This window comes from Aquarana catesbeiana, linkage group LG05, assembly GCF_042186555.1.
Source record: "Aquarana catesbeiana isolate 2022-GZ linkage group LG05, ASM4218655v1, whole genome shotgun sequence".
Lineage (NCBI taxonomy): Eukaryota > Metazoa > Chordata > Amphibia > Anura > Ranidae > Aquarana > Aquarana catesbeiana.
Window position 1 is genome coordinate 219,915,663 of NC_133328.1, and position 14,806 is coordinate 219,930,468.

At 46.5% G+C, this 14,806-nt stretch overlaps 1 protein-coding gene across 1 annotated transcript in view; it reads left to right on the forward strand.

Annotated features, from left to right (window-relative positions):
* PDE1C (phosphodiesterase 1C) overlaps nucleotides 1–14,806 on the forward strand; it is a 1,091,434-nt gene that overhangs the window by 915,482 nt on the left and 161,146 nt on the right. The window contains 2 exon segments of the mRNA XM_073630562.1: nucleotides 3,095–3,113; nucleotides 3,116–3,194. Coding sequence (XP_073486663.1) covers nucleotides 3,095–3,113; nucleotides 3,116–3,194 — 98 coding nt within the window.

Below are 14,806 nucleotides of genomic sequence, written 5' to 3' on the forward strand. Positions count from 1 at the left end.
CCTAGGCTATAAGAAGATTGCCAAAACCCTGAAACTGAGCTGCAGCACGGTGGCCAAGACCATACAGTGGTTTAACAGGACAGGCCTCTCCATGGTCGACCAAAGAAGTTAAGTGCATGCGTCATATCCAGAGGTTGTTCTTTTAAAAATAGACATATGAGCGCTGCCAGCATTGCTGCAGGGGTTTAAAGGGTGTGGGGTCAGCCTGTCAGTGCTCAGACCATACGCCGCACACTGCATTAAATTGGTCTGCATGGCTGTCATCCCAGAAGGAAGCCTCTTCTAAAGATGATGCACAAGAAAGCCTGCAAATAGTTTGCTGAAGACAACGAGACTAACGACATGGATTACTAGAATCATACTCTGTGGTCTGATGAGACCAAGGTAAAACTTATTTGGTTCAGATCGTGTCAAGCATGTGTGGCAGCAACCAGGTGAGGAGTACAAAGACAAGTGTGTCTTGCCTACAGTCAAGCATGGTGGTGAGAATGTCATGGTCTGGGGCTGCATAAGTGCTGCTGGCACTGGGGAGCTACAGTTCATTGAGGGAACCATGAATGCCAACATGTAATGTGACATACTGAAGCAGAGCATGATCTCCTCTGAGACTGGGCCACAGGGCAGTATTCCAACATAATAATGACCCCAAACACACCTCCACGACAACCACTGCCTTGCTAAAGAAACTGAGGGTAAAGGTGAAGGACTGGCCAAGCATTTCTCTAGATCTAAACCCTACTGATCATCTGTGGGGCATCCTCAAATAGAAGGTGGAGGAGAGCAAGGTCTCTAACATCCACCAGCTCTGTGATGTCGTCATGAAGGAGTGGAGGAGGACTCCAGTGGCAACCTGTGAAGTTCTGGGCCCAATTTGGACATTTTTACTTAGGGGTGTACTCACTTTTGTAGCCAGCGGTTTAGAGATTAATGGCTGTGTGTTGAGTTATTTTGAGGACAACTAATTTACACTATTATACAAGCTGTACACTCACTACTTTACATTGTAGCAAAGTGTCATTTCTTCAGTGTTGTCACATGAAAGATATAATAAAATATTTACAAACATGTGAGGGGTGTACTCACTTTTGTGAGATACTGTACTTGCTTTGGATTACAAGCATGTTTCTGGAACAAATTATGCTCGCAATCCAAGGTTTTACTGTATATTGATTGGTTTGCGCAAAAGTTATAGTGTTTACAAAATAGGGGAGTGGTAATGGCGGCGATCTGCGATCTGTGACACTTTTTGGGGACCAGTGACATTATTACAGTGATAGAAAAATAAAAAATATTACAGTATTAAAAAAAATGTACTGATCAACGTATAAATGACACTGGCAGGGAAGGGGTTAACACTAGGGTGATCAAGAGGTTAACTGTGTTATTTGGGTGTGTTCTAACTGTGTGGGGGCTGGGCTCACTGGGACAACTAGGGACAGCAGATCTCCATGTTGTCCCCTGTCAGAACCGGGATCTGCCTAGTTTACATAGGCAGATCCTCGTTCTGCCTCTCTGTGCAGAGATCGTGGGTGCCCACAGTATCTATTGCATGAAATGACGTAAAGGTACATCACTTGACGCAATAGAGCCACCCTGCCACAGTATACGTGCGGTGGGCAGTCCTAAAGTGGTTAAACTACTGTCTACATAGCGACACTGCTGCAGTAATTTCACAGAATGAACAGAATTGCCACCCTGTTAAAGTAAGTGGAAAGTCATCAAATATTGCTATTATCGCAAAAACAAGGAACAGAGGTCTCACCAACCTAGTGCATTACCTTCAGGATGGCTTTCTTTTTTTTAAACAGACAGATATATACTCACAAACAACATCAGCAATAAGGCAAATCAAAGTTTGTAATGTATTTGAAGCGACCCGGTCACCTAGACAAGTCCCAAGCCTGAGAAGACCTTCCAAAAAGCTGATGCGTTTCGAGGGGGGATCCCAAAAACATGTTAGACTTTTGGAAGGGGGGTCTTCTCACACTTCGGACTTGTCTAGGTGACCGGGTCGCTTCAAGTACATTGTGGACTTTGATTTTCCTTATTGCTGATGTTGTTTGTGATAATATATCTGTCTTTTTTTTTTACAAATAAATCTATCACAAAAGGTAATGCGCTAGGTTGGTGCGCCCTTTGTTCTTTGTTTTTGCAGTACTCCCGCAGGGGGCAGCAAAACCAGTGCAATTATTGGATCAGCTGAAGATTCTGGATTGTCTTTTGCCACTGCACTTCTCTTGAGCGCAGGAAATTAGTCTTTTTTTGTTGATACTTGCAGGATCACCAGGTAATAAAATGATTTTTACAAGCGGGAGGAAGACAAAGACTTCTCTGTTAAAGCAATTGACAGACTGTGGAATAAATATCATGATCACTTTCACCCATACCTTATTTAATTAAAATAAAAGGAAGTGTGTTTATTACATTTAGATCTGATATAGTTTTTTTTGTGTGTGTGTGTTGTTGCACTTCTTAAAGAAGTTGTAAAAGAGCAGAAGGTTTTTTTTTTATCTTAATGCATTGTATGCATCAAGATTAAAAAAACCCTCTGTGTATAGCACCCCCCCCCCGCACCCCCCTAATTACTTACCTGAGCCCCTTCTCTCTCCAGTGATGTCCACAAATATCTAAGCCGTCCGGGACACTCCTCCGGATTGGCTGAGACACAGCAGCGGCGCTATTGGCTCAATCAAAGTCAGTCAACCAATCAGGGGAGAAAGGGGGCAGGGCCAGGGCGGGGCTGTGAATGAATACATGGAGCTCTGTCTCGGTTCGGGTGCCCCCATAGAAATCTGCTGGCTGCAGGGGCACTCGATAGGAGGGAGGGGCCAGGAGCAGCAAAGAGGGACTCGAGAAAAGGAGGATTTGGGCTGCTCTGTGCAAAACCAACTGCACAGAGAAGGTAAGTATAACATGTTTGTTATTTTATTTATTTTTTTATACGAGACTTTACAATCACTTTAAGTATTTGTGCTATTTTCTATACCTTACTATACATGAGCTTTAAAATGTGATTTGCATTCTTAAAACACAACAAAGGGTTAAGTAATGGAGTTCCTTGATGAATAATTACGCCACTCTTTCATTTCTCTAGCACTGGCTAACAGAACTGGAATTTTTGCTATGATTTTCGCTGCTGCGGTTCACGATTATGAACACACGGGCACAACAAACAACTTTCACATCCAAACAAGGTAATACAATGATTGAAAAAAGTGTTTCTCTTGCTGGTATTCTTCATAGCTTAAAAAAATTCTGCACATGGCTCTTAGGGATTCACACATATTTTTAAACATGCCATATAAATAATCAAAAACTACCTCTCACTACGTAAAACTATGGGGAATAGGGGGATTTGGCCTTCTGTGTATTTGTGATGTATATTTATATGTAGATTGACAATTCCAGTCATACTTTAATCATGCTGCCTGAAAGCTATGTACCCCTATGGGTTTATTAACCCTTTCATGACTAAGCCTATTTTTGAAATTTGGTGTTTACAAGTTAAAATCCATATTTTTGCTAGAAAATTACTTAGAACCCCAAACATTATATATTTTTTTAGCAGAGAATCTAGAGAATAAAATGGAGATTGTTGCAATATTTTATATCACACTGTATTTGTGCAGCGGTGTTTTAAACGCAAATTTTTGGAAAAGGGACACCAAACAGTAAAGTTACCCCAATTTTTTTGCATAATGTGAAAGATGATGTTACGCCGAGTAAATAGATACCAAACATGTCACGCTTTATAATTGCACGCACTCGTGGAATGGCGACAAACTATGGTAGCTATGAATTTCCATAGGCGACGTTTTAAATTTTTTTAACGGTTACCAGGTTAGAGTTACAGAGGAGATCTAGGGCTAGAATTATTGCTCTCGCTCTGACGATCACGGGGATACCTCACATGTGTGATTTGAACACCGTTTACATATGCGGGGCGCGACTTCCGTATGCGTTTTCTTCGCTGCGCGAGCTCGCGGGGACGGGGGCACTTTAAAAATTTTTTTTTTAATTTATTTTATTTATTTTTAGACTTATAAATTGTGTTTAAATTTTTTTTTTTTTTTTTTTAACTTTTATTGCTGTCACAAGGAATGTAAACATCCCTTGTGACAGTAATAGGTGGTGACAGGTACTCTTTATGGAGGGATCGGGGGTCTAAAAGACCCCCGATCCCTCCTCTGCACTTCAAAGTATTCAGATCGCCGAAAACAGCGATTCTGAATACTGTGTATTTTTTTTAATTCGGCGCCATTGGCAGCCGAGTAAACGGGAAGTGACGTCATGACGTCGCTTCCGCGTTTACATTGAGAAGGCTGGAACGAAGCCGCCCACAGCTTCGTTCCAGCCCACCCACAGCTGCCGGAGGCAGCCGATTGGACACCAGGCCTCCCGATTGCACGGGAGGCCCGGTAAGAGCGGCGGGAGGGGGGATGTCCCCTCCCGCTCCTCCGGTATAACAGCCGAGCGGCTTTTAGCTGCATCGTTTGTTATACACGGGTAGCCGATCGCCCGCTCAAAACAACAGTACCGCAGCTGCAGGCATCATCCCGGTATAACTCCGGAAAGCCGAGCACGCACATATGCGTACGGTCGGTGGGAAGGGGTTAAAGCTACCTGTATATTCTAGGCAAACAGCTAAATACAAAGATAAAATACATATAGGAGAGCAAATGATTTGTGTTTCTGTCCAACCAGCTCTAAATTTACACAGCCCTGTCTGGCACAGGAAGGAACCAGATCTTTCTTTGCTGAGGTTTTACTTTTAGTTACAGCTTCCCACCCTGTGAATGGACAGTGAAAATAGTAGCAGCACACTGTCGAGTTAATCTCTGTTATGCCGCGTACACACGAGCGGACTTTACGGCAGACTTTGCCCGGTGGACGGGATTTCGTCGGACAATTCGATCGTGTGTGGGCTCCAGCGGACTTTGTTTTCTCAAAAGTTGGACGGACTTAGATTTGAAACATGTTTTAAATAAATCCGTCAAACTCGAATCCGGTCGAAAAGTCCGCTCGTCTGTATGCTAGTTCGACGGACAAAAAGCCACGCTAGGGCAGCTATTGGCTACTGGCTATGAACTTCCTTGTTTTAGTCTGGTCATAAGTCATCACGTACGAATTCGACGGACTTTGGTGGATTGTGTGTAGGCAAGTCCGTTCATTCAGAAAGTCCGTCGTAAAGTACGTCGAAAAGTCCGCCGGGCAAAGTCTGCCGTAAAGTCCGCTTGTGTGTACGCGGCATAACTCTTCTCCTATCATAATGCTCCTTGCATTGCAGCACACCTGATTGGCTCCTCGTGCTGCTTCTCCTTATACATTTTCAGACCTCTGCTATACAGTAGACTGCAAGAAGCTGGTACCATTTTCAGATACTTACTTTGCATGCATTTAAAAAAAAATACCAGGTTCACACTGCTGCATTCCAATAATATGAATGTGGCCACAACACGTGGCAACGTATGCCATGTGCATTGGTGTGCTGAAATGCCATTCATTCTGAATTGCACCCAAACGCACCTGTGATTCAGAACACTGCAACACACTGGGGGAGATTAAGGCTGGCCATACACTATACAATTTTCTTATTAAATTTCCTTTAGATTTACCTTCAACCATGTAGGGCAAGGGCCTGCCTGATTGCATACAGATTGAAAAGGTTTGGGTTTGACCTCATGTTATATGGTTTTGTTAAATCTAAAGGAAAGTTGAACAAGAAAATTGTATAGTGTATGACCAGCCTTACTAAAACTGGAGCACTCAGAATCTGGCGCACCTGTGCATGGTAGACAATCAGCTCTGAGGCTGGGTTCACACTGGTCCGACAAACGCTCCGACATTGGGAGCTCATGTCGCATGACGTGTGAAATTTAATGTTTCCCTATGGGAGCCGTCCTAACTGGTCCGACACAAGTCGTTCCAACTTTAGAAATGCTCCCTGTACTACTTTTGTCCGACTTTGATCCTACTTCAGCCTATTGACTATCATTGAAGTCGGATCAAAGTCGGATTGCCGTCTTGCATGATCCGACTTCGGCACGCGACTTGTGCTCAGATGTTCTTGAGGGGGAACTCCGCGCCAAATTTTAAATAAAAAACCGGCATGGGTTCCCCCTCCAGGAGCATACCAGGCCCTAGGGTCTGGTATGGACCTTGAGGGGAACCCCCTACGCCGATAAAAACGGCGTGGGGGTCCCCCCCAATCCATACCAGACCCTTATCCGAGCACGCAGCCCGGCCGGACAGGAATGGGGGTGGGGACGAGCGAGCGCCCCCCCCCCCTCCTGAACCGTACCAGGCCGCATGCCCTCAACATGGGGGGGTTGGTGCCTTGGGGGAGGGGGCCCGGTCTGCTGCCGCTGTCTTGTCGCCGCTGTCTCGCCGCTTCTTCTCTTCATCTCTTCTTCCGATGTTGACACGACGCTCTCCCCGGCTGGAATGCTCTCTGTGCGCTCTGCTCTGACTTATATAGGCGGTGACCCCGCCCCCTTATGCCGTCACAGTCTCTGGGCATGCTGGGACTGTGACGTTTTAGGGGGCGTGGTCATCACCCGATGACCACGCCCCCTTATGCCGTCACAGTCCCAGCATGCCCAGAGACTGTGACGGCATAAGGGGGCGGGGTCACCGCCTATATAAGTCAGAGCAGAGCGCACAGAGAGCATTCCAGCCGGGGAGAGCGTCGTGTCAACATCGGAAGAAGAGATGAAGAGAAGAAGCGGCGAGACAGCGGCGACAAGACAGCGGCAGCAGACCGGGCCCCTCGCTGGCAATAGAGCTGGAAGAAGATAGCGGCGGGGCCCGGGAGAAGAGGCGGAACACCGGGAGAAGTCGGAAGAAGATACCGGAGCTGCCCAATAAATTAATTTTGAAACCTGTGTACTGTGGTTTTTTTTATTGACACTTCCCTAGGTGAATGGGTAGGGGTACCATGTACCCCATACTCATTCACATAGGGTGGGGGGCCGGGATCTGGGGGCCCCCTTATTAAAGGGGGCTCCTGGATTCCGATAAGCCCTCCGCCCGCAGACCCCGACAACCAACGGCCAGGGTTGTCGGGAAGAGGCCCTTGTCCTCATCAACATGGGGACAAGGTGCTTTGGGGTGGGGGGGCCGCAGCGCGCCCCCTCCCCCAAGGCACCAACCCCCCATGTTGAGGGCATGCGGCCTGGTACGGTTCAGGAGGGGGGGGGGGCGCTCGCTCGTCCCCACCCCCCATTCCTGTCCGGCCGGGCTGCGTGCTCGGATAAGGGTCTGGTATGGATTGGGGGGGGACCCCCACGCCGTTTTTATCGGCGTAGGGGGTTCCCCTCAAGGTCCATACCAGACCCAAGGGCCTGGTATGCTCCTGGAGGGGGAACCCATGCCGGTTTTTTATTTAAAATTTGGCGCGGAGTTCCCCCTAAAGATTCATACCAAACACAGTGCCGGGCATTGGCGGGGATCCAAGTCGGATCCCCGTTCATTGAAAATCGGACACATGCCGGCTTCATGTCGCAGGGCAAAGTCGGATCCAAAGTAGGACGGCTGTCGTGTCGCACCAGTGTGAACCCAGCCTTAACTTCAACATGTTCAATTAAGATTTGGCAATAAAACCTGGAAGCTGATTGGTTTCTATGAACAGCTGCACCAGTTTTTTTCACTCTCAAGTTTTAGTAAATCAACCCACTTAAACACACTACCCTATGCTGTTGCATACTGCATTTGCTAAAAATAATGCATTTGGGTTTTCTTTTGTGATTCAGTGCACCACAGAGCCCAACCAATTGAATAAGCTGGCATAACGCAATGTGCATTAATGTGTAAAATAACAGATGTAAATGGCAGGTCAACTGCAGGTAAATTACACCTGTCATTGAATTCTAAATTACCTCAGAAGCATGTCATATCAAGCCAATGCCATTGACACAGGCCCCCAAACCTTTGTATAGTGATCAGGGTTGTACTGCTATATCATGCTAAGTCCCACTTGAATGATGTCCTCCTATTAAAGCCTGAGTTTAGCTAAAATAAAAAAACATAAAAATCAGCACAAGGGACATAAGTTACAGTTAGTATGATATGTCCACAGTGGCGGCCCGTGCACTGTGGGCGCACGGGCACCGCCCTTCCATCCCTGTGCCCGGCCCCTATCAGGACGCCGGACGCATGAATTCCTATGGTGGAGGCGGGAGGGGGTGGTACTTTTTGAAGCACCTGATTTGAGCCAGAGGCTCTAATAGGCTTCAAAATAGGATGGGCTCGGGGTGCCGAGTGCGCCCTGATCCCACCCAATTGTGTGACGTTAGCAAATTAATTTTCGCTATTTTCACATTAACCTTCCTCCCCGCCAATCAAGAGGCAGGGTGTCAGACCTGTTTCCTAATTGGACAAAGTGCCAGGTAACCCTATTGGATGCCTGGCACTTAGGAAGAGGAGCGTGAGAAGACGCGCTGGAGTGGAGGTCCCTGCCGCTCTGGTGTACGGAGCTGCTGCCTGGCGGTAAGCGTCAGGGGGTGCTGCCAAAGCCGCACACGGGGGGTTGGGGGGTGCTGCCAGAGTCGAGTGCGGGGGGTTTCGGGTGCTGCCAGAGCCACGCGTGCGGAGGGAGGGTTGGGGGTGCTGCCAGAGCTGCGAGTCCCGCGAGTGGGGGGGGAGTCGGTGGGCACAGTGGCTGCATATGATGGGCACAAGTGGCTGCATATACTGGGCACAAGTGGCTGCATTTGACGGGCACAAGTGGCTGCATATGACGGGCACAAGTGGCTGCATATGATGGGCACAAGTGGCTGCATTTGACGGGCACAAGTGGCTGCATTTGACGGGCACAAGTGGCTGCATTTGACGGGCACAAGTGGCTGCATTTGACGGGCAGGATGGCTGCAATTGATGGGCAGGATGGCTGCAATTGATGGGCACAGTGGCTGCATTTGATGGGCACAGTGGCTGCATTTGATGGGCACAATGGCTGCATTTGATGGGCACAGAGGCTGCATTTGATGGGCACAATGGCTGCATTTGATGGGCACAGTGAGGCTGCGATTGATAGGGGGGGCCGGGGGGTGTTTCAGTACTTTTCAGTTTGTTTGCGCCCCCCAAAAAAATTTTGAGCACCAGCCGCCACTGTATGTCCCTTGTGCTGATTCTTCTTCTTTTAGAAGAAATCCTCCACCATTCTACCCCACCCCTATCCCTGTAATCATCCAGTGGGGGTTAATACAGCTAAAGGACTGTCAGGAGCCCCCAGCAAGAGAGCTCAACTATGACCACCCTTTCATAGTGCATGATGTGATAAGTGGATTTTGCCTTTTAGTGCAAGGTCAGCTTTAAGGTCTCTTGTAAACAAGCCCTCTTTATTATCCTAACATTTTATTGACTGCCAATCTTTTCTTGCTGTTAGTGGAAATGGACACATCACCTACAAAAGATCAGTTCATATAAGAGCATTCTAGAAGGCTTAAGAATATGATAGCTGTAATACAGTTTCTACTGTACATAGGATCTTTTATGCAAGTTAAATACTGAATAGCACAAAGGAACCCTGGTTTATCATCATATTTCTATGTAGTTTTCCAGGAATTTGGTTAATGTGACTTTATCTCAGATAATAACACAATGCTCTTTCTTCCGTTGAAACCATATAATTAAACTGAGTAATAGCACTGTGCTCCTGTGGATTACATTATCAATATGAACAATGCAAATGTTCAATAAATGGATAACTAACTTTGAATGAATAGACATGATATATAAGATTGTTAAGCTGAACAACATGTCCATTAATTTTGATTGATTTAGTTATTATGTTTTGTAATTGTTGTTTTACATAATAAAATGCTTCTATTCGTTTTCAAAAAGTTATACCCATTCAACAAGACTGTAGAGTTTTTTCAGCCATACTGTACACGTGAATGTGATTGGCTTAAAAGGATACGTTCACCATAACAAAAAACTCACTCATCCCCCCCCCCCCCCCCAGGCTAAACTCTCCCACCTACCTGAGATGCATACTTACCTCACAATTGTGCCCTCTGCCTTTTCCTCTGTTTTTACATCCTGTGGGCTGACTTAAGTGCTCTGGTCCTGTCTGTGTGGTGCCATCCTTAAAGGTTCCATTGGCCACCTGAGGGTTGCAATATTTGGAAGATGCTTTGGAAATCTCCAAATTGAATTTTATGTGATTTTGCAATATTTCTTTTTTTCTCATCGTTCTTTAAAAAAATTCAGTTTTCTGGAGCATCCAAGTTGCAGTTGTCCCATACACAGTTTCTACCATCCTGGCTGTAAACCTCTGCAGGTCTTTAAGCCCGGGTTCACACTATAACGGGCTGCGGATCGCACAGGAGCGCTGTGCGTCCCTGTTCCCTATTTCAGGGACGAATCAGGGACGATTCTATGCCTGAATTCGGCCCCGAAACGGAGCCAAAGACGCACAGCGTTTTTGTGCAGTGCGCTCCGCAGCCGCCCCGGAGATATGCGAACCGGCTCCATAGGGAGCCGGTCACATTCTCCTACTATGCGAATTAGATGTGGGGAAACGCACATCTAATTAGCACAGATGTGAACCCGGGCTCAGAGTTACCATTGGCCTTTGATTGCTTCTGTGGCTAATGTCCTCCTTACCCATAATAAAACAAATATGATCAGTGCTTAGGACAAAATGATAGGTTTGCAGCCTCCCCTACTAAGTCCCCAAATTGGGGGCTAGAAAACAGGTTATACATGAAAAATGGGGTTGGTGGCGCTACCTATATCCTGAAGGGTAATCCACCCAGATCGCTCTTTATAGGATGTATCTTTACTGGTATGCGTAATATGTAGGTGTAAAAACTACCTTTGTTAACATTACACACCTAAACTTAGTGCAATATAAAAAATGAGGTTATACCCATAAATAAAGTGTCATCTGTGCTTCATACATGTACCAAGTTAAAGTGCTGCCTCCCCTAGGTGAATAAACCTGTACTTGGTATTAAGTATATGTTGAACGTGACCTTAAAATATAAAGTGCAAGTGCAGCAACCATACATTCATAAAAACAGAAAAGAATAGAAAAAAATGAACAGTCCAAAAAATGCATAAGTGCTAGAAAAATGTGCTAACGTGTATATCAAAGTCATTGAAAGAAAGTCTTTATAAAAAGAATTCCAGAGTGGCCAGTGCTTGTAAATTCAGTAATATCCAGGTGACTTTTATGCTCCCCCTCCTGGGTCCCCACTCACCAGCTCCACTCACCCCTACAGGGGTATCTCGCATATAGGGTAGACTTGCTGTTCAGGTCAGGATGATCCTTTCAATGGCGAGTCAATCAGCCAGGATCCCTCCAAGCTCTTTGTTGTCAACGTCCGATGTCCAGTACAGGATAATTCCTTCTATTGCTTACAATAGTAAATTGTCATGCAAAAGAACAAGATATGGGCTCCCATAGAGTAGTATTTCAAAAACTTGGAAGTATTTTTATTAAAACTGATAAAAACAAGCTCAAAAATAAAACCAAAAGTTCCAGAATAGCTACAGCTATGAAGGTATAGATAGTGTCAGTGCTGTGGTGTTAGCACATGCAGTGTGCGCTCCAGCTGCGTTCCACAGGCTCAGCGAGCAACTATCGTACCCGGAAATGACGTGTATGCGTGACTCCGCCTATTGTCCTCCTTACCCAGTCTCTGAGTTTTGCTTTATAGTCTGCTCTAGGCAGAATGAAGGTTGTGCCATATTCTTTGCATTTTTTAATAATGTATTTAATCTTGATATGATGTTTGTTTTGATAGTTCCTTGGTCTAATGATATGATATCTGAAGATATATCTAGGGGGTTTCATACGAAGGGGATGATATTCAATCTAGAGTTTGCAATTTTAAAATGCAAATCATTTCAAAAACATTTTTGCCTCTACATTATGGACTATTTCCAGGTAAAGCGACGTACCCGGACACAGCAGAATGTGGATCCTGATACTCGGGGCCCGGTGATCACTATCACATGATTACAATGTCAATAAAACTGTTTTGAATGAATATGATTCAACAGCTTTGCTTCCTTTGCTAGTGAGCTGTGATTGGCCCCGCAGCTACCACACTGTACCTGGATCAATCACAGCACTCTGTACCATGTGATTAGCTGTAGCCAATCACAGATCACTAGTATTCACAGCTGTCATAGACTTAATCCATTCATGCCAGTTGAAAGCATTGCTGGTACAATGATCTTCATTGTGCCAGCAATTTAAAAAAATCCCTGATTACCCCCCTAGAGTAGTACAATGTTCCTATGGTAACTCATTACTCAACTACTCTGATGAAAGTATTTTAAAAAAAAAAAAAAAACGTTAAAAAAATATTTAATAAAACATTATTTAAAACATTTTTTTAGTTTTTTTTTTTTTTTTAACCAGTCAGTGTCCCTGATCACCAGTCATATCATGACCCTGTACTGCGCTGAAATTGTGAAAAAATGTTTTGATTATTTTCAAAATGTTTTGGAAAATGAAGAAATTAAAATTATAATTTAAAAATAACTTGCCATGGCTCTTACTAAATTCCTATAATTTCCAAAAAGGGGTCATTTGTACTGTCCTGAAATTTTAAGGGCCTCAATGAAGGATCGATCAATTTTCAAAATATATATATACTATATTTTGTGGATGCTATAACTTTCCTACAGACTAAATAATATATATTTTTTGTGATATTTTACCAACGAAATTTGATTTTATTGGATATGTTTATGACAGAAAGTAGAAAATATTGTTTTTTTCCCAATTTTTTTGTCTTTTTTCCATTTATATCGCAAAAAATAAAAAACCAAAGCTGATCAAATACCACCAAAAGAAAGCTCTATATGTGTGAAAAAAAATGATAAAAAATTCATCTACATACAGTATTGCATGATCGTGCAATTGCCAATTAAAAAAGCGCAGTGCTGAATAGCAAAAAATGCTCTGGTCATGAAGGGGGTAAAGTGGTTAAGGCAAATACTTACCTGATTTGTATCCTGTGCTGCTGTTTCTCAATCTCTCTAATGCCGCGTACACACGGTCGGACTTTCCGGCATACTTGGTCCGGCGGACCAGAGTGTGCCGGACAATCCGCCCGTGTGTGGGCGGCGGCGGACTTTTCCGGCGGACTTCTTCCCAAAAGCCCGCCGGACCTAGATTTGAAACAAGTTTTAAATCTTTCCGTAGGACTCAGTTTCGGGCGGAAAGTCCGCTCGTGTGTGTGCTGGTCCGACGGAAAGCCCGCTCGTGTGTAGGCTGGTCCGACGGACCAGATACGACACGAGGGCAGGGTATTGCATCTCGCGCTCTCTGCAATAGGAAAAACAAATTTTCCTATTGCGGTGAGCGCGGTGCATGCCAGGCCCTTAGGTCTGGTATGGATTATAAAGGGAACCCCCTACACCGAAAAAACGGCGTGGGGTCCCCCCTAAAATCCATACCAGACCCCGATCCGAGCACGCAGCCTGGCCGGTCAGGAAAGGGGGTGGGGACGAGCGAGCGCCCCCCCCCTCCTGAACCGTACCAGGCCGCATGCCCTCAACATGGGGGGTGGGTGCTTTGGGGGAGGGGGGCGCCCTGCGGGGCCCCCCCACCCCAAAGCACCTTGTCCCCATGTTGATGAGGACAAGGGCCTCTTCCCGACAACCCTGGCCGTTGGTTGTCGGGGTCTGCGGGCGGGGGCTTATCGGAATCTGGGAGCCCCCTTTAATAAGGGGGCCCCCAGATCCCGGCCCCCCACCCTATGTGAATGAGTATGGGGTACATGGTACCCCTACCCATTCACCTAGGGAAAAAGTGTAAGTAATAAAACACACTACACAGGTTTTTAAAATATTTTATTAAACAGCTCCGGGGGGGGGGATCTTCCTCCGGCTTCGGGGGTCTTCTTCCGGCTTCGGGGGTCCCTCCGCTTCATCTTCTCCCGGCGTCCGGTTGGTTCTTCTCCGCTCTCTTCTCCCGGTGTTCCTGTTCTTCGGCCGGCTCCTCTGCTGTCTTCAAGTAGCTCTCTTGCCAGCAGAGGTCCGGACTTCTGGGCTTCTGGGCTTCTCTTCCCCAGATGTTGACACGACGCTCTCTCCTGCTGGACTGCTCTCCGAGGGCTGCGTTGTGACTTATATAGGTGGAGACCCCGCCCCCTTTTGATGTCACAGTCCCTGGGCATGCTGGGACTGTGACGTTTTAGGGGGCGTGGTCACTGGGTGATGTTGACCACGCCCCCTAAAACGTCACAGTCCCAGCATGCCCAGGGACTGTGACATCAAAAGGGGGCGGGGTCTCCGCCTATATAAGTCACAACGCAGCCCTCGGAGAGCAGTCCAGCAGGAGAGAGCGTCGTGTCAACATCTGGGGAAGAGAAGCCCAGAAGCCCAGAAGCCCAGAAGTCCGGACCTCTGCTGGCAAGAGAGCTACTTGAAGACAGCAGAGGAGCCGGCCGAAGAACAGGAACACCGGGAGAAGAGAGCGGAGAAGAACCAACCGGACGCCGGGAGAAGATGAAGCGGAGGGACCCCCGAAGCCGGAAGAAGACCCCCGAAGCCGGAGGAAGATCCCCCCCCCCCGGAGCTGTTTAATAAAATATTTTAAAAACCTGTGTAGTGTGTTTTATTACTTACACTTTTTCCCTAGGTGAATGGGTAGGGGTACCATGTACCCCATACTCATTCACATAGGGTGGGGGGCCGGGATCTGGGGGCCCCCTTATTAAAGGGGGCTCCCAGATTCCGATAAGCCCCCGCCCGCAGACCCCGACAACCAACGGCCAGGGTTGTCGGGAAGAGGCCCTTGTCCTCATCAACATGGGGACAAGGTGCTTTGGGGTGGGGGGGC